The following is a 24304-nucleotide window of genomic DNA, read 5'->3' on the forward strand; positions in this document are numbered from 1 at the left end:
CAACTCCGCGACGTCGGACGACTTCTCTTTCCACGGTCAAAAACTCTTCTAACGTAGCCTTGCTACTTTCTATTTTTGAGACAAGTAATGAACTGTTGTCTCTTCCAAATACAGCTTTCTGCTGCCACTGTTAACTCAACTGCTTCTTCTTCTTCTTCTTGTGGTTTTACGGCGGTTGGCATCCAGCTTAATGGTGCATTACCGCCACCTTCTGCTCCGGAGTGTGGATCAGACAATAGACTTAGGTTCACAATCTGATTCCCTTCAAAACCAAAACTAAACAAAACAAAACAAGAACAAAACAAACCCCAAACCAAATGACTATAAATAAATACATAATAGAACACACGCGCACACACACACACACCCTGAACTACAATCAAGTCAGTCACCCTAACACCCTACTCCTACTTATCCATCATATCCTATGAAAAATCCCTGTATCCCTTAAGAAAGCTAACAGTATCCGGACCTGTGCTCTCTCACCCATACTCAGTAATCCTTTTAATGTGAATTCTTGCACCCCTATTTCCCTCAGATTATTCCTCATCATCTCTCTCTGTGCCCTGTATTTCCTACACTGTAGAAGCACATGCTCCACTGACTCCTCTTCCTGACAACCCTCACACAAACCGGTTTGATGTTTCCCTATCATTTTCAGTGTTTTGTTTAGTGCACAATGCCCCAACCTAAACCTTGTTAACACAGTTTCCTCTCTCCTGTTTCCACTACCTACCCTATTTACTTTGACACTCTTCTGACTGTTAACTCAACTCTCCACGCTCGTCTCTTTATTCCTCTGACTCTAAACACCCGTCAGTGACTTCCCGTAATTCCCATTGCTCAGTCACACCACTAGGCGGCAGCGGCGAGCCACCAAACCTGAGAATACTAGAATGGCTATTCAGACTGCCGGGCTACATGTGCAAAGCAGTAATCAGAGCAAAAGGTGGCTACTTTGAAGAAACTAGAATATAAGGCGTATTTTCAGTTGTTTTACACTTTTTTGTTAAGTACATATTTCCACATGTGTTAATTCATAGTTTTGATGCCTTGAGTGTGAATCTACAATGTCAATAGTCATGAAAAGAAAGGAAACTCATTGAATGAGAAGGTGTGTCCAAACTTTTGGTCTGTACTGTATGTATCATTTTTTTTTAAGAGAAATAGGATTTGGACTTATTATGCATTGATTTCTTATGGTACACATTCCAGCCACTAGGTGGCGGTAATGCGCCTGAACCCTGGTTACAGCGCGCCATTAATGTCATAGAAATAGAGGAATGTTGGGCGGTTTTTGGTTTACCTATGTTGTTGCTGCTCTCCGGCCGACGCGGAGATGAAAATCAAACACACCGTGTCCGGGACACCCACGTCACTCACCGGAGACCTGCCACATACTCGGTTCATGTTAGCCAGCGGTTAGCATCTGGCTGCTCAGAAATGTAAATGTTTCTAGGAAAGGAGGGACTTACACTTTTTTGGCCGTAAGTATGAAATCATTTAAAGGCCACGAACATTTAAGTTCACCGTGGTGACCATGACGATGTGTTTAAACATGTCAAATCCAGGTCTTTTAGCTCGCTGCTACACTATCGCAGACATTTGACAACACTTGTGTTAGCTAACATTTCTTACTTAATTTTTAATAGTAGTGTTTCACCGTCGTCTTTTCAGTTCGGCTCATCTCTTTTAACAGCTCGAATACGTTGAAATCGCCTGTTATTACGACGTCGATACATCCCAGCGATGCGACAACTTGTCGTTATGTTTTATTAGGCCTTTCTCATACAAGAGCTCAGAAGTTGATAACTAAATAATGGTAATATTTCTGATATTTTCCTCCCAAAGGTCATGGTGACAAGTAAGGAAAACGTGATGGAGCCACGGAACAAGCCCAGTCCCTCCCTCAGCACACTGATTCTTAATTAAACCAACAATCTGCATCATGGGAAGGTTTGTTTGCCTTCATCTGATTCATATCTGTGACATATTTAGAAATACTTTGCTGAGGCTCTCCTTTCTTTTATCTCTTGACAGGATCAGCTTTTCGTGCCTTTTCCCAGCCTCATGGCATTTCAGCCTGCCATCCCAGGTTCTCCCTCGGCTCCTGATACCCTCCCTCAGACAGCTGCTCTTCATCGGCCTGGTGCTTTGCCTCATTGGACTGCTCTACCTGCTGCTTGTCACTGGGAAGGGCCACGCGAGCTGGATCAGAAAGGAGAATCACTTCCACAGGTAAACCACACGCTTCTCTCCAGGTCCTTTATATTATGATCAACACAGAGAATAATATCTTAATAATTCTGTGTTGTTTAAAAGGCACTTGGCACGGGTGACAGATGTGGATGCAACAGACACAAGCAACCCCAACCTGAACTATGGCCTGGTGGTGGACTGTGGCAGCAGCGGCTCCAGGGTGTTTGTGTACTGCTGGCCCCGGCACAATGGTAACCCTCATGAACTGCTGGACATTCAGCAAATGAGAGATCAACACCGCAAGCCAGTGGTCATGAAGATCAAACCGGGTAAGAAGAGGAATTAGTGCTGTTTGCGTAAAGATTCTGCAGTAATTAAAATATAAGCTTGTTATTTATTTGGTCTTAATGTTTTTCCTTGCAGGAATCTCTGAATTGGCTAAAACGCCGGAGAAAGCCAGTGATTATATCTATCCATTGCTGAGCTTTGCAGCCCAACATATCCCCAAAAATAAGCACCAGGAAACACCTCTGTACATCCTGTGCACAGCTGGAATGAGAATCCTGCCTGAAAGGTACAGTCGGGCAAATGAGTATCATCTTATCATGTTTACTCTCACTGCCTCTAGAAACCCCAGATTTAGATTTAGCTGCAAGAAATACACTTTTAAACATGCACGGAAAAGGGAAAAGCATCAGTTTGTATTATGGAAATACATTTTACAATGATGTTTCTGTGGTTTAATCTCAGTCAACAGGAGGCACTTCTTGAGGACCTGCGAACAGACATCCCTGTCCACTTCAACTTCCTCTTCTCTGATTCCCACGTGGAAGTGATTTCTGGAAAACAGGAAGGTAAATAAAAGGAATAATTATAAGAATAGACAGGACTGACAATCAGCATGCTCAACTATAATTTATTGCAGTTGCAGCTTTAGATTCACGATGTTGTCAAACAGTTTGATCATTTTATAACATTTGATAAAATGTTATCGAAAAATTATTTTTATATTATTATATTATATTCAGATAACAGTAAATATCACTATGTAGTGGTTGTCTCTACTGACACAATACTGTAATTTCTAACTTTGATATGATACCTTGAAAAATATCAATATTCGATAACATGGGGGAAAATTACAATCAACATTTCATTGAGGGCATAAAATTTTCGATTTTTATTAAAAGATGAACATAACAAGGCTGTAACAAAATATTACTTTTCTTGACTAGTAGCAAAGATCAGCAATATTGTAGTAAATAACAATTTTTTGACTAAATATTGTGTCAAAAACTCTATTTATGGGCTAAATTCCACCAATACCGAGATACATTTCCTGATGTCGATATATATCGTTCAACCTTTGAAAGAAATTTGCATTTCCTAAATTACAATGGATTTAAGATTCTTCACTGTACTGTCGACCCTAATTTAAGACTGAAGAATCTGGTAAAAGTTTATATTAACATTACAACTTGTCGTCATTGGCTTTAGGTGTCTATGCATGGATTGGAATAAACTTTGTCCTCGGAAGGTTTAACCATGTGCACAATGGTAAGTACTCAAACCATTAGTATTTCTACAGGGTGCCATTTTAAAAAGTTTTTGTTTTGTTTTTTGCATTAATAGCTGATCTAGTACATGTGAACCAATCTATATAAGAAACACATATATTCCTCCAAATGTGCAGAAACACAATAATCACATGATGAACCCTTCCTGTCTGTTTGCTTTCTCCGTTCAATCTTTCAAGACGGGGAAGCTGTAGTGGAGGTACATGTCCCAGGCAACGATCAGCAGGAGGCGCTGGTGAGGAAAAGGACAGCGGGTGTCCTGGACATGGGCGGGGTCTCCACACAGATCGCGTACGAAGTGCCCAAAACTGTAAGCTTTGCTTCTCCACAGCAGGTTATTATCCACAACCAATTCTGTTTTTGTGCTGTCTTTGGTTTTTTTGTCACTCACCCTTTGTTCTTCTCCCTCCTTCCAACCTCTGTCATTCCCTGGTTAAACCTGTATGCACCATTTTTGTCCCGTGGAGAGGATCTGCTCTCCATTCATCACTATTGAAGGGCACACTGTAAGCCTGCTGCATGACTCCATGGCAGGACTTTTGCACTGAGAACATTAAGTCATGTATGCAGAGACTGCCAAGAGCAGTGAGGGTTGTCCATGGCAAGAATTTTTGTTTGTGTTCTAGTGATTCATGTACAGTAGTCGGTTTGGCAGACGATGCTTGTCCCCCTGCCCTCATTGTTTTCCCTTTCACCACATGATGTTCAATCAAATTTCACTGTCATCCTTTTAGATAGTCTGAGTTTCTGTTCCTGGTGTGTTTTTGAGATACGGTAACCGAGAAATAATATTTAGTTTATATCGCCTCCGAAGCATAGGTAACCTGCTGTAGTAATATATATTAGCGTGTTGCATGTCAACACTGCTGTCCTCTATAGATGTTAAACACATAAGGATATGTATGGGTAATTATGAGTGTCATCATTCCCAGGCTCATTTTTGTTTGTTCCCTAGGAGGAAGTTGCCAAGAACTTACTGGCAGAGTTCAACCTGGGGTGTGACGCACATCGCACAGAGCACGTTTATCGTGTTTATGTGTCTACCTTCCTGGGTTTTGGAGGAAATGCAGCACGCCAAAGATATGAAGAGAACCTCCTCAGAAACACTGCCACTCGAAACAAGTGAGATCCACAGCCAGATCGAGTTCCTCTGATTGATTTATTTTTCCTTTTTTTATTAACAGTGTATTACTGTTTCCTCCAGACTCTTGGATCAGCATATTGGCGAGACAGCAGAGTCTCCGCTCCTGGACCCGTGTCTACCCACAGACCTGCAGGATGAGATCGGTCCATCTATGCAGAGGCTCCACCTGCGAGGCACAGGAGACTTTGACCTGTGTAGGCAGATTCTGCAGCCGTTCCTCAACCGCACCAACGAGACCCAGACCTCCCTCAGTGGTATCTACCAGCCATCCATCGACTACAGCAATAGTCAGTTCTACGGCTTCTCTGAGTTCTACTACTGCACGGAGGATGTGCTGCGCATGGGCGGGGATTATAACGCTTCAAAGTATGCCCGGGCTGCCAAGGTAAATACAATGAAGAGAAATCATGTCTGCTCTCATGAGACATGACAGATGGAACCTCAATGTGTAATTCATTCTCTATTTTTGTTTTTGAAAAAAGCTTCTTACTTGACCGTAACATTTTGCTGCAGTGTATTCTGTCAGATAGCTAATCATCACAGCACCACTGGCTGTATTCTTTCTCAAACTGGTTCACTTACTGTTTAAATAAGGATTTTAAGACCCCCACGCCTGTTATGTTCTGCAGAATTGATTTTTTTTTAACATACAGACACAAAAAAAAACAACTAACTGCAACGAAGGCCGACAGACAACTAGCTTGTACAGTCTCTGCCCGCATTAGAGGAAATAGATGTGGATAGACAAAGCGTTGTGATTGAGAATATGTCTGCTAAGAAGTTGGAAATGGCAATGGCAAAGAGATGGAGGTGAAAAACAAGGAGACTGTGTCTCTGTGAGCTGCACTTAAACGCAACAGCAAAGACTATTAGACTACGACTAACTAGCTTGTATGCTCTGCGCCTGCATTAGAGGAAATAACTCTCCATACCACCAGGTAGCAGTAGTCTGTCTTCGTCACTCAAAAAGGGAAACCAGAAGATTCCGCTGTTTTGTCAAAGTAGCGTTTTCTTACACCATTCTTGTTAATCAAGCCACTTCTGATCGAGAATATGTCAGATAGGTTGTTGCAAATGGCACAGGTGAAGAGGCAGAGCGAAAAGCACGGAGACGCCACATTAAACCGATGTAATCATGATACTAAAGCGTCAGGCTCGAGGTGCTTTCCCTTCTTTTTTCCGTTTCTTATCTCGTGCACTGATTCGTTTAGCTGTACCTCGGCCAAGGATTCAGCATGCTCAGTCAGCTGAAAAGCCGCCTGCAAGAGCCGACTGACTGACTGGGCCACAGACACTCATCTAAGGTCTGGCCTTTGTGTGTCAGGGCCCTTAGACTGAAGTCAAAGGCACGTACAGTATTTGATTTAGCATCGTTATAATCTTCTTACCAAACCTTCTTTCACAACCAATTCATAAAATATTCTATTACTACATATGAATTTAGTGGAGTTGATCAAAAGTATAATGCTGCATTGGTTCTAATAGTAAAATTATTCTGGAGCAACAGAGTTTACTGTATTATTTAATGGCATCTTACCACTGGAAACATTCCTGGAAACATCCCTAATGCTGTAGTTTAACATTTACAGAGTTACTGTTCCACCCAATGGAGGACTCTGAGGGAGCGCTTTGACTCCGGCTTGTACGCCTCTCATGCTGATCTTCACAGACTGAAGTAAGATATGCAGGATTGTTAAACTGCCTCTAAAGCTCAACTAACCAGTTTGTCACTTTCCACAAAGGATGCCAGCTAAGTTTGGACTCGAATGTTTATCAACGGCTTTATGTTTATGTCTGCAGGTACCAGTGTTTCAAATCAGCGTGGATGTACGAAGTATTGCACTCGGGATTTTCTTTCCCTGCCAATTATAAAAATCTGAAGACTGCCCTGTTGGTCTACGATAAAGAGGTCCAGTGGACTCTTGGAGCTATTCTTTACAGAACACGGTTTCTGCCTTTGAGGTAAGATAGATTTTCTCTCACACGTGTCCCATTCTTAGCCTTAAATAATGTTAGCTGTCAAAATAATCGTCTTAAATCTATTCCTCAGTGTAAGTGGAGGCGTTAATTCTTAAAGCTCTTATTTTGTACATGAGCTAAGAGTTTGAAACAATGATCAGTACGCAGGATTGGCTGTTCATGGGCGTAGCACGAGGGCTTAGACAGCAGCAGGAGGGAAATTAAAGCGAAGGAATGTCACTGGTCTCAAACATATCCTGAGTGTGAAATGAGCTCTGTCAAAGCCTCTAATATACGACAGATTATAGACGCAACAGATGAAACTGAACAACAAAACAGTTAAAGTAAATATTCAACAATTCACCGGCATCTTTTAAGCATATACTACAGTTTTAAAATGATTTATATCTGGGACTAAGTTTAAAAGGGGGATTTAACATTAGAAAAAAAGAGTTAATCCTGATCAATGTTCTTTGAATAATTAAGGAAAGAAATTCCTGATTTCTGCTTCATTGAAATGTAAACTCCCAAGAACTGGAAAATCAGGATTCTTGTTAACACACGTATCCAGGCAAACGTCCGTAGGTCTTAATATATAATCACAAAGACAACCTGTAAATCAGTTTCTGTTTACACGTCATATCCTGTTCAAAGCTGGTCTAATATGGGTGTGTTTTTTTTCCACCTCTTTCAGAGACATCCAGCAGGAGAGTCTGAAAGGAGCGCACTCTCACTGGCGGCACAGCTTCTCCTTTTTCAACAACCACTACTTATTCCTGGCTTGTTTCTTCATTGTGTTGCTGTCTATCATGTTGTACTTACTGCGACTCCGCCGCATCCATCGGCGGGCAGCCCAGCGCTGCACCCCCTCCTCTGTACCGTGGTTGGAGGAAGGCCTTGGCTCGCCAACACTCCCTATCACTCTCTAAATCTTTCAGAGCATAAAGTCTGGACAGCATGTCCAGAGCCAATCCTCAATCCTTTTCTCTCCGAGGATTGAAAACAAGGCTGCTCCCTACGACGAGTTGTAACAGAAATTGTACTTAGAATTGGATAAATGAGGATGATCTTATGTAAGTCCTCCTCCTTACCTGAGCCCTTGACATTTTTTTGTTTATTTGATATTGAGATGTCTTTTTTAGAACTCATGTTCTTGCCTGCGACTTGCTCCATTATCAAAATCAACGGCAACTGCCTCCTGGTGTCTTTTTCTTTTGTTTCTAAAAAAGACAAAGAAACACGATGGTACTTGGTTTGCTTGCCTATCTTCCATACCCAAATATTAAGTATTCTGCGTTGGAAACTTATTGGACTTTTGCCTTTCTTTATGCCTTTTGTATGTGTACGATCACATCTTTTCTTTTTTGTTTTTATAGTTGGTACGATCACTTGCCATTTCTACACAAACCTCAAATGCAATACGATTTGTAATTAGTGGAGCACTTTGTAATGCAGTTAAGATGCTTTTCCCAGCTGGAATGGTCCCTTTTTTTGTGTGTGTGTGTGTACGTGTGTGTGTGTGTGTGTGTCTTCTGCCTCAACAAGACAAATAGCCTTTGATGGCTGTAGTAGTGCAATACATGTCTGGTCACTGTTGGCAGAAACTCTCCAGAATGCATTAGCTCTTTTGTCGAGAGTATCAATTTCTCTGAAAGCCCTGCTGAAATTCTTATGTTGGGTCATCTGACTTGTGAGTTGGATTCAGTTGCATATATTTATGTTGGGCTTCATTTTCAGAAGCCGTCATATCACTGCTGTGAGGGGACTGTAAATGAGAGCACATGCCCCCATTATTTATATCAAAATGGTCTAGTGAAATGTTTGCACAGATGAATGCGAAATAAATGTTGTCACATTGCAGTTCAGTAATAAAGGTTTTATGCTAAACTTGTCTGGCTGTTATTTCCTGAGGAGGAGCTCAGACTAAACAAGCGGTGTCTGCATGTCCTTGCAGTGAATATGAAATAGGTGGTTGGTCTCAAAGTGTAATGTAAACACCAGCCTCTCTGGACAGCACTGGGAAGGGAAGAATTTATCCCAGTTGACTTAAGATTTGCTGCATGAGAGGATGAACTGAAGCGCTGTGGATAATCTGATGGTCTGTTTCCGTAGCTGTGCAAAAACATCCCCAACGATGTCCAGCATGACATTGTGTAACTTTTTTTATCTTAAACTGACTGCTTTAAAATCCTTGTGATGGTACAGTGTCTTGTAATAGGGTGAATGGTGATGCAGCCACTCCACCCTCCTATCACTTGTTTCTGCACTATGTAACTTCACTGAGAGGGTGGGATCATAACGTTAGATACATGTTTACTGCAGGCTTTCAAGACACAACATTGTTATGATGTTATGTTTGTAGTTGGCACCTACATTACGCCTTACAAATTTTTACAGACCTGGGATTTGTATTCACGACTGTGGTGTTGCACTCAGAATCTGTGGGGGGCGCCAAATCGCACAAAATGCCAATTTCTACGTTATGTTGCTTTAAGTAAAAGCAACATAATGTTTCACACTGCAAAAGTAGCCCACTACAGGTAAAATTAGTTTATTATTAGTTTAAAATATTGTTTTAAATAATTGTAATCTTTTGCTAAACTAAGCTAAGCTAAAAAAACAAACAGAAAACGTACAATCAGCTAGCGTTAGGCCTACGTAAATCTGTTAATCTTTTTGAACTGTTATTGTTATATTATTGTAAAAGATTACAACCAAATGTTTAAACCACGTACCTTTTTATGTCGCCTCTGTAAAAGTTTTGCTCACTCTCGTCAGGTACAATACAGACTGGTCTATACAGTAATAGGTCCAGGTCGCGAGGTCGGGACCTCCTAGCGGCCTGGCGCTTTTCCGTTGTGTGGACACTTCCGTTGTGTTGACTCAATATGCCGCATTTCTCTATTGCATGTGTTTTGGGGGTTTGTGTCGTTTTGGTTTTGCATCTTTTCTGTATTTGCAGCATTTTGTTATCGCATTTGTTTTGTGTGTTTGTGTGTCTTTGGTTCTGCATCGTTTCTTTGTTTGCAGCATTTTTCCGTTGCAGCATTTTGTTGTTGCATGTGTTTTGTGTGTCTTTGGGTCTGCATCTTGTGTATTTGCAGCGTTTGGCCGTTGCTGCGCGTTTGTCCTTGTCGGCCACCGTAAAAAACACATAACACAGCAAACAAGAGAACACAGAACATCACAACAGCAGAAAAAGAAAATGTATCTGTTCGTTATGAATAATTAAATTCAAATGATAAAGTAGTGAGCAGTGCAGTCAAGGTTTTAGAGCAAATTAAGTGCAATTATTACACTTGCAACATAGGAAAATTTGAACCTATTGCTTTTTGCCCTGGGAAGCCTGTCCCCCGGCCAGATGGGAGAGGAACAACTTCAGTCAGAGCTGGCCAAGTTTGACCTTGCCTTGCCTTCTGCATTTGTCTGTTGTAAATATCTGCCAAAGAAAGCTGCTGCGTGCCAATTATTTTGCTGGCTATTTTGACACTGATTGTAGGCTGAGAGGAATCAGCAGAGTCACTCAACACTATTCAAGTGCTCTGTGTGCGGGAAGTGTTAATACTTGATGCCCTCTGCATGTGGAACACACTAGACCACCCAGTGCTGGCTGTGTTAGGTGTCTTCATTCATTGCAACTTCCACAATAAAAAGAAATCTGGTCCATTATAAATCAGTATATTATAGAACTAACAGATATTCATTCACTTAACATTAATTTCTGATACAAATTGTTCACTTTAGACTGAACACATGGTCCAATTAAAGGTCATATTGCACATATCGAGGCTTGTAGTTAACAATAAAGGACAGTTAACTCTTTAAGTGTGACAAATTGATGGTGATATACCATGAAAAGGTTGAGACAGTCAGTCTTACACCTCTGGCTTGGCTTCCCTACTCAACATGTGAGTGTCAGCTGCAACAGCACTCAACAAGTGGCTATTTAAGATGGCTCCTATAGTGCTGAGTCATTGATATGTCACACTGCTTCGCCGACACACCCACAGTGACGCTGCTGTGTGCTTTGTGCCTAGGGCTAATGTTTCAGCCAATGGTGAGTGACACAGAATAGCCAATTGATCAAGTCCAACTCATTTTCAGTGTTTCTTCGTTGTGAAATATTTTGACAGATCAGCCTGTTCAACAAGGAAAGAGGAAACAAATGTTCACATCTACCTGTCTGGTGTAAAAGGAGAAAGGTTTGAAAGAGAACCACTGAATCTTTAGCACGCTCAGCTGAATCAGATGAGATCCTAAAACACAAACTGGCATCCAGTTGGATAAGAAAGTGAAATTTAAACTTTGGCCTGCAACAAAAGATAGGATGACACGGCCAAAAAAAACAAATGATAAATTATTAAGAATAAGACCTTTAATGAGGAAAATCATTAAGATGATTGGCCTCTAACAGGCTCTTTGAACTAATTTAATTGAATAAACTTGAACCTGTAAGGTAGCATCATCTCATAGAGTCTGACATTGTGATCACAATGTAATACTTCTTATTCCGGAAATGAAACTAAAGCATGTATGCACCGCATCTCTATGCTGGGAGGTAAAGGGGTTTACCACACCACTATATACACTCTACTTCATGACTGTTTATTTGACATGAAGCAGGGATTATATGCGCGAATGTTCAAATTTGAGAGGGTGAAAAAACTTCTTGAGTCTGCTTTTCTCTTCTCATCTCATCTGTCATTTAGACAGTAAGCTGTTTCATTGTATCACCAATTGGTTTCAGAGAGACCTTTTTGTTTGTGGTTCCTCGGTGCCTTTTAAAGATAACTATTTTCAGTGAGTTCAGTCTCTAGTCTAATCATCAGGCCCTTGAACAATAAACCTGGATAACCACAGCAGCATTTAAAGGTTTTTCAATTTATTTGAAACTCAATGTGGTTCTATATTGTCACAAAGCTAAAGATTAGTAAAAACAAACAAGAACACCATACCTGAAAATTACAGATATAACAACTCGTCATCAAACGTGTTTCTGTTTATATATTGGACAATATACTATAACAGCTAGCGTTGGGCGATAAATAATTGCACTAACTTAATGTGTACATGTGTAGTTATTGTCCTTTATTTCAGTATTTGTTTTTATTTCTTTTTTGCAACTTTACATTTCTACCCCACTACATTTCAGAAGGAAGTACTGTTTTTACTCCCCCACATAGGGCTGTCTCGATATCAGATTTGAACTAGGCCTACATGATTATTGGGGCCAAATGACATGATAATGACATTATCGTGATATATAGAAATTTAAAAGAAAAAAAAAGAATTGCCAATCAAATTTAACTTTGACTTTGTTTACTGTGCATTTTGTCTCTTCTTTTGGCAAATAAATTACCCTCACAATACGAGTGTAGGAAGGTGGAGAGAGCCTGTAACCATAACTTTTTTTTAAAAGTGTACAGATGGAACAATTACTCAATTACTAGTGAAAAGGCAACAAGATGAACTGATGAACAAAAGATGCACAAGGCCCAATCTAATCTTTGGATTATTCACATGATTTTGTCATAGACGTGTTATTAACATGATGTCAATATTTCATAATACATATGAGCCATTAATAAACATGATGCATTAGTAAATAATCAACTGCAACATAAAGTAGTTAAAAGCGACTTCTCACATGTTAATTCATCAGTAGACTAATAAAAATCCAGTATAGTATTCATTTGACTCCTTGGAAGGGGAATCCTGAGTACTTTTGTTACTAAAATGTAATTTTTGCTGTCAATCTTTTTGTACTCTTACTTAAAGGTGCACTACGTAGTTTTGGGGAAAAACTTGTAATCTTCGTTGGCTAATTTGTAATGTCCAAACAAACCACATAAACAAACTCTCTTCGTTTTCGTGACCGAATAAACTGAATAAACAAACTGACCTTAAAGGACAACACAATTTCATACTGTTTTACTTTGTTTATATTTGGCGGACCCTGCCACCTTTCAAGCTTCAAACAATGTTCTGACCTTACTTTCCTCTGAGAACAGCTTGTTTGTTTGTTAGGAAAAAATAAATATTTCTGAGTTTGTGCTATTACCTCATTATTTATAAATATTAAAATTCTGAGTTTGAAATTCTTCTCCAAAACTACATAGTGCCCCTTTAATGATAAGAAGACCAAGCCTACTTATCTTTCCGAGCAGACCTGTGCGGTTACACTTAATGGTTAAACCCATTCAAAAAACTCTCAGACAACACAAGGACGCACGACAGCGTTGTGAAATGTCAGAGGCAGAGGCATCTAACACGGAAACTTTTCATTGGCCGCCCTAAACCAAGAGCCCGCCCATTTGTGAGTATCTGTAAAACGATTGGTCTACATCCGCCCGAGCCACGCCCCTGGCCCTGAACGTCACACTGGCGCTGGAACTCCACTAAGTAGCGATGGTGTTGTGGTTATCCACGCCGCCGACACCTCTCTGAGTGTTATCTGGTACTGAAGAGCATCTGGGGGAGCTCACCACGCATGGAGTTGAGCTCGTTTGGTGGCAACACTGGACATGTCGCAGATCGAAAGCAAAGACGATGAGCCTTTTGGTGGTGACGGTGACTACGAGAGCTTGCCACCTCATGTCTCAGTGACGACCCACATGACAGCAGGAGCCGTGGCTGGCATACTGGAGCACACGGTGATGTACCCCGTGGACTCTGTCAAGGTAACGCACACACAGGAAACAATTCACGCCTGTTTTCCCTCTACAGCTCATCCACCAACTAGCTTACTCAACACTGCTAACTGCACACACAGCTCGCTGTCGGCTGCTAACGAGCGTTAGCTGTAAATTGTTTAAGCTTCACATCCTTAGTTAGCCTCAGTGTTAGCTCAGTAACAGCCTGCTTTCTACAATTAAGACTGAACAAACTAGTTATTCAGGCTAGCATACACGAAAACCAGATAAATACCACGTTAGCTAAACCCAGAGGCAAGTAGTAACAGTTTGACTGTTGTCGCTTCTTTCTCGATGTAACTAACTTTGCTTACAGAGCAAGCTCACTGAACACCCACTGTCACCTTAACTCACCCAAGTCACATTTTAGCAAGGTTAAGGTTCAATGTTGTGACATTATTTTAATCATAAACTCGTTTTACTGTGTGTACATACGTTTCCGTGCTATCCTACACTTTTCTCGGTCACAGGGTTTGTTTTTTTGTTTCCATACAGGAAAATGAGTTACTCAGACTTACTCTGTTACTAGTTGAAGGTCAAGGACCTGACCTGACTGTGAAAGATGTCAAACTGCTTTCACATTTAAAACTACACTTATAACCATTACAGTGTAAACACAGTTGTTAAACTCTGTAGTGCATTTGCTTTAAGTACTTTTGTGACCACTCACAAATGTATTGACCAATGAATGAGGGTCAACTTAATGGTATCCCTGTTGGGGGAACTAATAATCAGCACTATATTTAAATCTTCTCTGTCTATTCACCGATATGATTGAGTGTAATATTCATTAGAGTAGAATTGGGCTGCATGACTGATATTGTCATTAGTCAACATTAGTGGGAATGATAATTTCTGCTTCACAGTTTTCATTGTCACTATAAAAACTATTAAAGTCCTGATAATGTGATATTTGTTGGAGTCTGTAGCAAACACACGTTTTCTTACATCTGGAGAACAAGAATTGAAGGCCAGGGCATCTCTGACAGCAGCGCTACAGTACTTCATTATAAGGCTGTTTTGTCACACATTTCTCCTTTATCAAAAAATAGCATCTTCTTGTGATTTCCATTATATTGCGGTAAGATTCGGTTTAACTTTAACTAATGCAACAAAATGCAGTTTAACATCTGACCACATACTACAAACATTAGTCAACATTAAAAATAAAATGTTACTTAGATGTTTAATTTATTATTCAGGAACTGTTTCTTCTTTCTTCAAATGTTATGGTTACTATTTATTTTGGGAACTAATGTGCATACTATAATCCTTCTGACTTCAGTTGCATCCCCGTGAGGTTCTGATGTGTTGACTAAAACTTTGAACGTCGTTCAACATTATTCATACATTTATAATTGCGGCTGAAGTTACTGAGGTGATTCTCTGGAGTCATTATACAAGTACACATCAATACTGTGGCACAGATGATGATGATTGTAGATCTAGAATGGTCAGACCAGCCTTAATACAAACACTCGGTGCAGGGATCACATGAGTTCACAGACGGAGAAACTCACTGACTTCAACACTTTGTGGGGATCTAATAGTTAAAACTGATGTTGCGTACTTAAATTATGTTATCGGCTAGTTTTACACTTGTTAAACTGTGCCTGCAAAGCAAATTGCAAACTGTTTCTTTTATTGTGTGAACTTTGCCCCCTGCAATCCTCCTCTTCTGCTCAGCTATTGTTTCCCAACAATGCAGTGTTGTTTTGATAATTTGGCGCGCTTGCTCTGCTCTAATGATAATCTTGATGTGGCACAGACAACTTCATGAACATACTGCAAGAAAGAAAATTCCATTATATCCTTGTTGCGTCATTGTCCTTGCCTTGACATCTTTCCACATTAACCCATGAACCATTATTACACACACCATTTCTGTTGCCATTTCCTCTTGAGGTTTTTCACAAGTTTTCACAAGCAGCGTCCAGATGTATTGCCCATTCAGGTGAATCAATGCAAGTCGGCAAAGAACCTGTTTTGAAAGATCAATGATGTAAACTGATGAAAGAACCGATCGTGGTTCATATTTTATCCTGTTTATTGTTACAGTCACAGTTTATAGTACAGAAAGACAGTGATATGATAGACTGACTCTAATACATTTACTTCTTGTTAATGATTCTAGATTAGGAGTCTGTTTGATGACGCAATTATCTGTGACTCGCATCAAGCTTGAGATGAGTTTGCAGAATGTTTCGAAACGAGACTTGTATTAATTTTGAGTTTTAGAGTTCAGTTGACAATGGTAACAATCCACAGTCAACTTACAACCGTGTGTTTCAGCCTCCCGATAAAGAACAAGAAAACAGTAAAAAACCACGGGGAGTAGCCTGTGTTAAGGCTAGGAGGGGGACCTTATCGGTGCTGTGCACATTTGGAATCAGCCTCATGCAGTAAAGGGTGTGTGTATGCAATTGTTCTTCTGCAGTGTTGATTAGTAAACCGCCACAGAGCCAAACGAACACTGAATTGCTGCATATAATTTGGAAAGATGTGCCACGGTGTAGTGTAGTAGATGGAGATGGATTGTGAGTCTTGTGTACAGATGCTTGCTGTATGCAGAAAACAGTCTTGTTTAATTAATTGCTATTTTTAGCCGTTTCACATCACGAGTAATGAAAACATTTTGTAAATCATAAATTAACACAACAGATTCTGCAATGATGATCCAATCTGCTTGCTTGTTCTGAAGTTGGTGCTTGACACTTGCTGGACTAGTAGTTTTACACAACACTTTAATCATACTCTGTCTCAACAGCTCTGTATAATTCCCAGTGGCTTTAAAATAATATTGTGATTTTTTTTTTTTTAGCTATGTCACACAATATATATTTCAATATATTGAAATCTGCTCAAAAGCACTTCCTAAATGCTTTTGTGGGCAACAGAATCAAATATCACAAAACTTACCTCGGTATCCATGTTAAAAATGATACTGCAGAGATGACTGTTGGTTCTTTTAGAAAATATAAACACTGAGATTTTGATCAATAACCATCAATAATGTGGATTTAATGACTTGGTGTGTAAAGGCAGTCTGGTCAGTTCAGAAAATGTACCCCTTATGTCATATCATGATATAGTCTCATTTTATGATAACAATATATTATCGATATATTGCCCAGTACTACATTAGCCCATAGCTTTCTTTAGCACTTGGATAAGTGTTTTGAATAATTGAACTTTACACAGATACCTTTTTGCTCGACATAACAGTCATTCTGATATTAATTCATATTAATTGATTTCAGAACAGTTTACCCATATTTAACCTTTACAATAACTTAACCTTCTGTTTATTTCTATATTAATAAGTACTGAAGATGTACGTCTTTTATCAGCCGACATTCAGAAAGTCCTCGCATACAGTTTGAACTGCCTGTGCTTTCCTTTGTACTGTGTCCAGCATATTTTCCCCTTCAAATAAATTCTAGAGCAAACGGCTATTGTAAGCAGTCAACCAGTTTTATCTATCAATTGGCTTAAATAAAAAAAAAAAACATGCTCTTTTGCCTCTGACTTCAACAGAACAATGGGATTCATAGTGCAAAAATCCAGTCACATAAACTTAGAATGTAAACTGTGCTACCAAGTTCTGTGTGCCCAAAATTCCCAAATCTGTATTAAACGGAAATGTAATTGATATTTTATTGTTGAGCCAGAGGAAGGAAACACATGGGAACACGCTGAGAGGAACATAGACTCGGCCTATCTCCTGAACCAGGCCCAGATCTCATCACAAATAAAAACATGCTTTGTGGTGTCCAGATAACTTGGCATGGTGGAGTAAAACAAAGAGCTGCCACAGCCTCCCACAGCAGCCTTGGGAGAGACACGCATCATTCAGTCAGGACGTCTCTGCTGCCAAGTACACTTACTGTCAGAACAATGTGACAGTATTAGAGTGAACAATACATCAAGACATCGTGATTTGGCTTACACCAGGTGCCCACTTTGAAGCCGGGCAGACTCAGAGTGTAAATATATGTCTCAGGGCCGGGAGATCTGACCTTAAATAACCCTCTGACTTCATGTTATCACAGTCATAGTAAAGCACATTATTTCTAGTATGCTTAAACATTTATCACAGTAAAGAAGGAATTGGGGACGGTGATGAAGCCAGTATACCGCCCAAACCTATTACGTCTTTATTTTTTACAGACAAGGATGCAGAGCCTGCAGCCGGACCCAAATGCACAGTACAGGGGTGTGTATGAGGCTCTGAAAAGGATCATCAAGACAGAGGGGATCTTCAGACCACTGAGGGGCCTCAACATCACCATGATGGGAGCGGGACCGGCCCACGCACTCTACTTCGCCTGCTACGAACGGCTCAAACGCTCACTCAGTGACATCATTCAGAGTGGAGGCAACAGCCATTTAGCCAATGGTACGAGTTCCCACGTCTCGACACAAATCACTTGATTGTCAACACTGACTGCTTTCACACTGGGCTCAGTGACATGGCCTGGAGGAGTGTTGTTCAAATAAGTCATTTTAATGCCATATCCTGTTTACAGTGGCAGGGATGAAGCCATATCCCAAACATGAAAATCCAAACATGCTCTCTGGAATATAACAAACCAGTGTTGTTTTATAATGTAACCACTACAAAAAATACTTCTAATACAAATAAAATAAGGCTCATACCTTCAACAAATTAATTTGATTGTAAAACTCTTGTAAATACAGTTATTGATTAAGACTTGACAAGCTCTGTTTATGTTTTAACAGGTGTGGCAGGTAGTGTGGCCACTGTTCTCCATGATGCAGTCATGAACCCCGCTGAAGGTAAGAGAACAATTCTGAGTTTGAACTCCACGAAAGGAACAAAACCAACAATGAGTTGATGCTCCTAAGTATTATTCATTCATCCAGTGCTTGTTATACTTAATTCCCCAGTGCCATACAGCTCAGTTGTCATGCTAAGGAAAAGCCAGTGATGTCGTTTGACAACATGTTCCTTCATTACAATGTACATGGGCACAGCGGTTATGTTGAGTCAATTCCTTATACACCGCCCAATTACTTTTTGGCCTTTTTAAAGCCTGTTCGTGACATTTAAAAAAAATATTTTGTCTTAAGTGCATTGAATAGTATAAAACTGTATGGGACTAATGAAATATACATGATAAAACATGCTAACATGCTTCCTTGTTTCCTTCCATGGCGCAGTCATAAAGCAGAGGATGCAAATGTACAATTCACCATATCGAGGACTTTTGGACTGTGTTCAAACAGTAACGCGTACTGAGGGCATGGGAGCCTTCTACCGCAGCTACAGCACTCAGCTGACCATGAACATCCCCTTCCAGGCCGTTCACTTCATCACCTACGAGCTGATGCAGGAACAGTTAAACCCACACAGACATTACCACCCCGGCAGCCACATAGTGTCAGGAGCAGCGGCGGGGGCCGTTTCAGCAGCAATAACCACTCCGCTTGACGTTTGTAAAACTCTGCTCAACACACAAGAGAATGTAGCGCTCAACTCCGTGAACATCAGCGGACACTTATCGGGAATGGCTAACGCCTTCAGGACAGTGTACCGGCTTGGTGGTCTGTCGGCCTTCTTCAAAGGGGTCCAAGCTCGGATTATATACCAGATGCCCTCCACTGCCATCGCCTGGTCAGTGTATGAGTTCTTCAAGTACTTCCTGACAAAGCAGCAGCTGGAATCAGAGGCGGGACCTCGACCGATGTAATGGAAAGTGTGTTGGAGCTGATCACGCCTAGACTGGAACTGAAGAAGAAGAAGAAGAAGGCTCCGACCTGTCGCTGCGTAAGATCGCTGTGTTTGAGGAAACATCAGTTATTACCTCACAGTGCAGTCGTCATGGTGGAGGAGTGACTAAGAATGGCACTCCTTATTGTTGACTTAGTTAAGTCTGTGTGCTTTCAAGTTAAGATGATGTTGCACAACTGGGGTATGCAACAGAGATGAGTATTCTTCAAAGGTCAGATACACGCACAAGAGTCAAATCTTCCTCCTCCTCCACCCCACATTCACATCAACTCTCCATATTGTGTTTCCTACATGTGGCGAGAGTCTAAACAAGTTGTCCTGAATGACGTTTAAATTTCTCAATATTGGAACTTGTTATTTATTTTGTTAGCTTTCCGAGGCTTGTATTTTATGGATACGGAAGAAACACAATGCTGTTTGTTTGTTTTATTTCATCATGTATTTATAAGAAATATAAGAAACATTGCAACACATTCCTTCTTTTCACTCCAAGGCGAACAGAACAGTTGTGCTTTCCAAGTGCCTCATAGATATTAAATGCTGCTTCAGCTTTTCTTCTTTCACTCTGGTTGTTGACAGAGAAAATATTATTTTGCTTTAATTCCGCATTTCGCTTTTGTTTTGTCCAAGTTCTAGCAAAGAAGTGTGCCATTTTGTTATTGGATGAAATCTTATCTTGGCTCTTTATGTCATAAATGGTCACATTTGTCAAATCTTTACTTACTAAACTGAAAGATTTGTTTTTCTTTCCGTTGCAGCAATTTGACTTTTTTGTTACAGTATTTGTTCTTTAAGTGCAAACTACTACTATCCCTTCCTGAGAAACTGTCTTTCTCTCTCAGTATGATGTGTGTACGCTGTAATAGTCCAGTTAATTGCCTTGTTAAAGCACAGCACTACAACGCTTCTGAATCATGCACAATGGAGTGCTGCAGGGATGACGTAGTTTTGTAGGCTAACCTGGAAGTTACCATCACACTGGTTCCCCCGACAAAAAGCCTGTGGGATGATTTGCATTGGATTATGGATTATTGCAGAAAATAAGCTCTGTGGCAAACACAAGTTTATGATACTTACATGTTTTGTTCAGTAAGATAGTCTTCACGGAGGAACGCCACTTTTACAATTTTTGAAGCGTAGACGAAAGTAAAGACCTCGTTCATATGACTTAAACGTCCACCACCATTAAGCATCTTACTACACTATTTTATACACTCTTTACAATAAGTTGACCAATCTATGAGTTGTGAAGTTAGAGTAAGAATATTCTGCAACTAAAGTTGGCCTGTAAAGACAACCTCTGTAGTCTCATTTAGTTGGCAACCGCCTTTTTTAAGACACGTAAAGACACATAATTCAAATGTGGGGTATTTACTGATGTGTCGTCGAGCAAAACCTTAAAATCTCTTAATCGTGTGTTAACCACAGACCTTATTTCGGGCATTCAACGAAAAAAAACCCACTGACTGACGAAGACGAGGGTAGGTCAAATATGGTAACTTATCTCCAGGTCGTAGGACTCGATCCTGCGGCACTCTATAATAGTCTAATAACTTAAAGGACCACACCTGTTGCAGAAAGAAGGCAGCTTAAAAACATGAATATATAATTGTGGGTGACTATTTTTGAGAACCTTCAATGTGCAGGTCCAAAGACGGATCTCAGAAAAGGCTGTTACTTGAGAGGGTGACCATATCTCAACCTTCATGTGCATTTGTACTGGTGTGATGTTTAGCTCGCAAGTGGTGTGTTTAATGTGTGTCATACTGAACTTGAACCTGAAGGTTATATATATTGTGTATAAACAATATTTTCAGTATAAGTTTGGATGAAACAGACTTTCTGTGATGCAATGTAACATAACTTTAATTATTTTTTAAACTGACCAGTGGTCTTGCACTCTTCTTCACCATGAGACCAGTGAAAGCCTGTTCAAAGCAGCTGGTGAGCAGGCAGTGTGATTTCTTTTATTCTCACTCGTCCTGTTGTCGTTACACGTTTCCTGTGTGCTCACTGCTCCCTCCAGCCTCTTGCCTCTTGCCTATTTTCCATTCAGAAGTCAAGACATTCCTCCAGATATTGATGTAATCCAGCAAGCAGCCAGATTTATTTGTTTTTAATTATGGAGGGTTTTTTTTCTCCCTTTGGTAAAGTTCAGAGAGTTCGTCGGATTCCAGCGGTCTCAAAAACTCTTGAGCAACACATTCATTATGCTTGTATTTTAGGGTAATTATTAATATACCAAAGACATGCATTCTACTCTATGCATCTAACTTTTAACCTGTAATTATGACGCTGTTTGCCCGCCTGCTGTGAGTTGTCATTCCACCTTTTGGCCCCACAGTTTCCACTCGTTAAACTGCCTAATCACTTGAATTCTTTGAATTTCTCATTTAGCGCTTGAGGCTTATTTCCTGTTTGTGTTTGAAGCTTAATGTGTCAGGAAAATATTTGCTGCCTCAGCATTTTTATTCGCTCCTCCAAAATGTTTCATTGACGACTAAAGTACTTGAACTAAAGCAGTTAAAAGTGGAACATGTCTGTTATTATGTATATTTTGGAAAATGTAACCCAGTTTATATTTACTGATCAGTTGCTTTAGGCGATATAAGCTAGTTATATTTCATGCAATATGGATTTTACATGAATGGATAAAAAGCTTGAATATTAATATGGCAGAATTGGCATTGATTTATACATCTGTTTCACAGTTAGATTAGCCTGTAGCCCACATTGTGTTAGTTGGATCCACTGACAAAACTCCTCTGATTGTAAGTTAATCACATGATTGACAAAAGTGAAATGAAGTCAGTCAGAATAGTTTTTGTTTTTTTTTGCATTATGACAATGCAACACTGCCTGCACTCCACCTTCATTCCTCTTAATGCGGCGATTCATGATGGTGAATCCTAATGTTGCGACAACTGTGTCCAAGTACTTTTAATTTGTCAAAGTAGTTTCTCATAGATGATCACATTTAAAGGAGAAGACAGGAGGGCTGATATTAAATGTGGGTTGTTCCATGATGTAAATATTTTTACGCTATATACGCACAAATGATTGAAATGGGAGTCGGGGTGTTTTGTTTGTTGTGTGCCATCTCCAGAACAAGAATGCTTGGAAGTTTGTCCATGCAAATATGAAATGATTGTGATGATGCTGCTACAGTATGTAACACTGGAGCTGAAATAAACATGCAAGTGAGGAATGCTGTGTTTGCTTTAATACTCCATGTTTGTTTGTTATTAGTCTCTGCATTAAAATACAATCACCAGGAGTTTTAAATTGATGTAAGGGAAGTTAGTAATTTAATAGGGCTTTTTTTTTTTAAAAAGACCCCCCTTTCAAGTGTAAATATGTAATAATTTTACCCGAACAAGGAAAATTAGCAACCCAATCGGCAGAATAAAATGTTGTTGTCGTTTCAGATATCATTTTTCAGTGCTGTGAGCACAAAGCCAAAATCCATTCACCTCAGCTTTACTGGGGTGGCATCACAGAGACCAGTGTCTTAAAACAAAACTGGGTGTGCATATCTAATTCTGCATAGCTAACTGCCAGTAGTAGGAGATGAGAAAATGTCACATACTGTATATTTGAAATTAGTGTAAACCAAGGTATGTATCCTGCAATAATTTCCAGTAGAGGGCGATATAGTACCAGTTAAAGAGTTTTCATCGCCCAGATGGTGATCAGTCCTCAAAGGCAGAGAGGATGTTGACACATGTTGTCTCTGTGTTTGGTTTTCCCTTTCACTACTCAGGTACTTGATGATGTCACAATACTCAGAGTTTTGTCTCATAGAAAGAAGCATTTCAGTTTTTATGGGTTTTTGAAGAAGTCTAGCTAAAATGTAACCCTTTAATGCATGGCGTCCACTTCTGTGTCCAGATATTTGGAAGCCATTTTTAACCACTTAAGTTGGAGCACCATGTCTCAGTCACCAGGTGGTGAATCTGCAAAGCCTTGCCCACAGTTCCAGTTGATCATTATCCTTGCATCTTTTTGTCATTTGGACACATGGCATCATGAATTCAAAGTGGCAGGGAAGACGAGAAGCACCAAGTACCATTCACCAACTGTATAAAGAGTGATTCAGGAATAACTGTTAAATCCTCTTATTCTCAGAAAACCAGACAGGTAAAAAAGTTCTGCCTCATGATATAATTCATACTTGAAAATTGAGGTACACGAGTCTACAGATTATACCCTTTAATGCATAACCCATTGACAAAAAGATTTAATTTAATAATTCATGCACGAAAGAGTTAAAATTACTGGGCCAACACTGATGTCCAGGTTTTTTTTTTTTTTTTTTAAAGAATATTTATTACACATGAGATGATTTTAAGTTTGTATGTTGATTATCTGCTGCGGTGCTGCAGTGTAGGAGGTCCTCTGCTCCTCCCTCTACATCTCATCATCACTTAATGAGGAAAATCACAGAAGTAATAAAAATCTTTCACCTGCATTCACCTCAAGTTTCCCTTATATACTGTACTGTGAATAAAATACCAATAACAGCTTGCATTACAAGGACACAACAGACTGCACCTCAAAAGTTCTCAAAGAGCTCAGTCAACTCTCAGTGTTTGATTGCAAAGACCATGATATTTCATTTATTCTACATGGACATGACGAGGATTCAACATCACATTCTCTTCCTCGGTCAAAGGTGAGGCTGTCAATACTCCTGTACGTATAGATAGATCATCTGTAAATTGGTACATTTGAGGACAACATCTTGATTACAAACATGAATATCTCAACACTGCATTATAAGTACAGGACTAAATGCATACTTGAGTTTTTTCCCCCCTTCTTGATTACACAGTTTTGTTCTTTCTTCTACTGTTTATATAAAGATAAATACTGTAATCCAAATGAATGTCCTGCACACAAAACAGTATGTAATGACAGAAAAACAAGATTTGGTATGGAGATGCAGACAGTGCAGAGCTTTATTCCCAACCTACAT

The 24304-nt window shown here is 39.9% G+C and overlaps 2 protein-coding genes across 3 annotated transcripts; both read left to right on the forward strand.

Annotated features, from left to right (window-relative positions):
• Nucleotides 1-1314: 1314 nt before the first annotated feature.
• Nucleotides 1315-8766, forward strand: entpd4 (ectonucleoside triphosphate diphosphohydrolase 4). Of its 2 annotated transcripts, none has more exons than XM_084360805.1 (13): nucleotides 1315-1487; nucleotides 1852-1956; nucleotides 2041-2238; nucleotides 2323-2528; nucleotides 2623-2773; nucleotides 2950-3053; nucleotides 3697-3756; nucleotides 3956-4110; nucleotides 4732-4898; nucleotides 4981-5305; nucleotides 6510-6595; nucleotides 6721-6882; nucleotides 7574-8766. In XM_084360805.1, the coding sequence occupies exons 2-13, from the start codon at nucleotides 1949-1951 to the stop codon at nucleotides 7806-7808; spliced, it is 1857 nt and encodes a 618-aa protein (XP_084216931.1). In that variant the 5' UTR covers nucleotides 1315-1487; nucleotides 1852-1948; the 3' UTR covers nucleotides 7809-8766. The 2 variants fall into 2 exon arrangements, with proteins under 2 accessions (XP_084216931.1, XP_084216932.1); XM_084360806.1 differs by having other exon boundaries at nucleotides 3956-4086.
• Nucleotides 8767-13278: 4512 nt separating this feature from the next.
• On the forward strand, nucleotides 13279-22534 carry slc25a37 (solute carrier family 25 member 37). The gene is made up of 4 exons (XM_084360030.1): nucleotides 13279-13559; nucleotides 17742-17970; nucleotides 18315-18371; nucleotides 18756-22534. Exons 1-4 carry the CDS (start codon nucleotides 13404-13406, stop codon nucleotides 19283-19285), a joined length of 972 nt encoding a protein of 323 aa, XP_084216156.1. The 5' UTR covers nucleotides 13279-13403; the 3' UTR covers nucleotides 19286-22534.
• Nucleotides 22535-24304: the final 1770 nt, after the last annotated feature.

The sequence above is a fragment of the Pagrus pagrus genome, assembly GCF_965226575.1.
Source record: "Pagrus pagrus genome assembly, chromosome: 8".
NCBI lineage: Eukaryota > Metazoa > Chordata > Actinopteri > Spariformes > Sparidae > Pagrus > Pagrus pagrus.

Bases quoted from the DNA above. Each gene is read 5' to 3' on its own strand.
- slc25a37 (XM_084360030.1), top strand. From the start codon at position 13,404: ATGTCGCAGATCGAAAGCAAAGACGATGAGCCTTTTGGTGGTGACGGT. The intron at 13,560-17,741 runs GTAACGCACACA...TATTTTTTACAG, and splicing joins ACCCCGTGGACTCTGTCAAG to ACAAGGATGCAGAGCCTGCA. The intron at 18,372-18,755 runs GTAAGAGAACAA...TCCATGGCGCAG, and splicing joins AGTCATGAACCCCGCTGAAG to TCATAAAGCAGAGGATGCAA.
- entpd4 (XM_084360805.1), top strand. The intron at 3,757-3,955 runs GTAAGTACTCAA...CAATCTTTCAAG, and splicing joins GTTTAACCATGTGCACAATG to ACGGGGAAGCTGTAGTGGAG. The intron at 4,899-4,980 runs GTGAGATCCACA...TGTTTCCTCCAG, and splicing joins AACACTGCCACTCGAAACAA to ACTCTTGGATCAGCATATTG.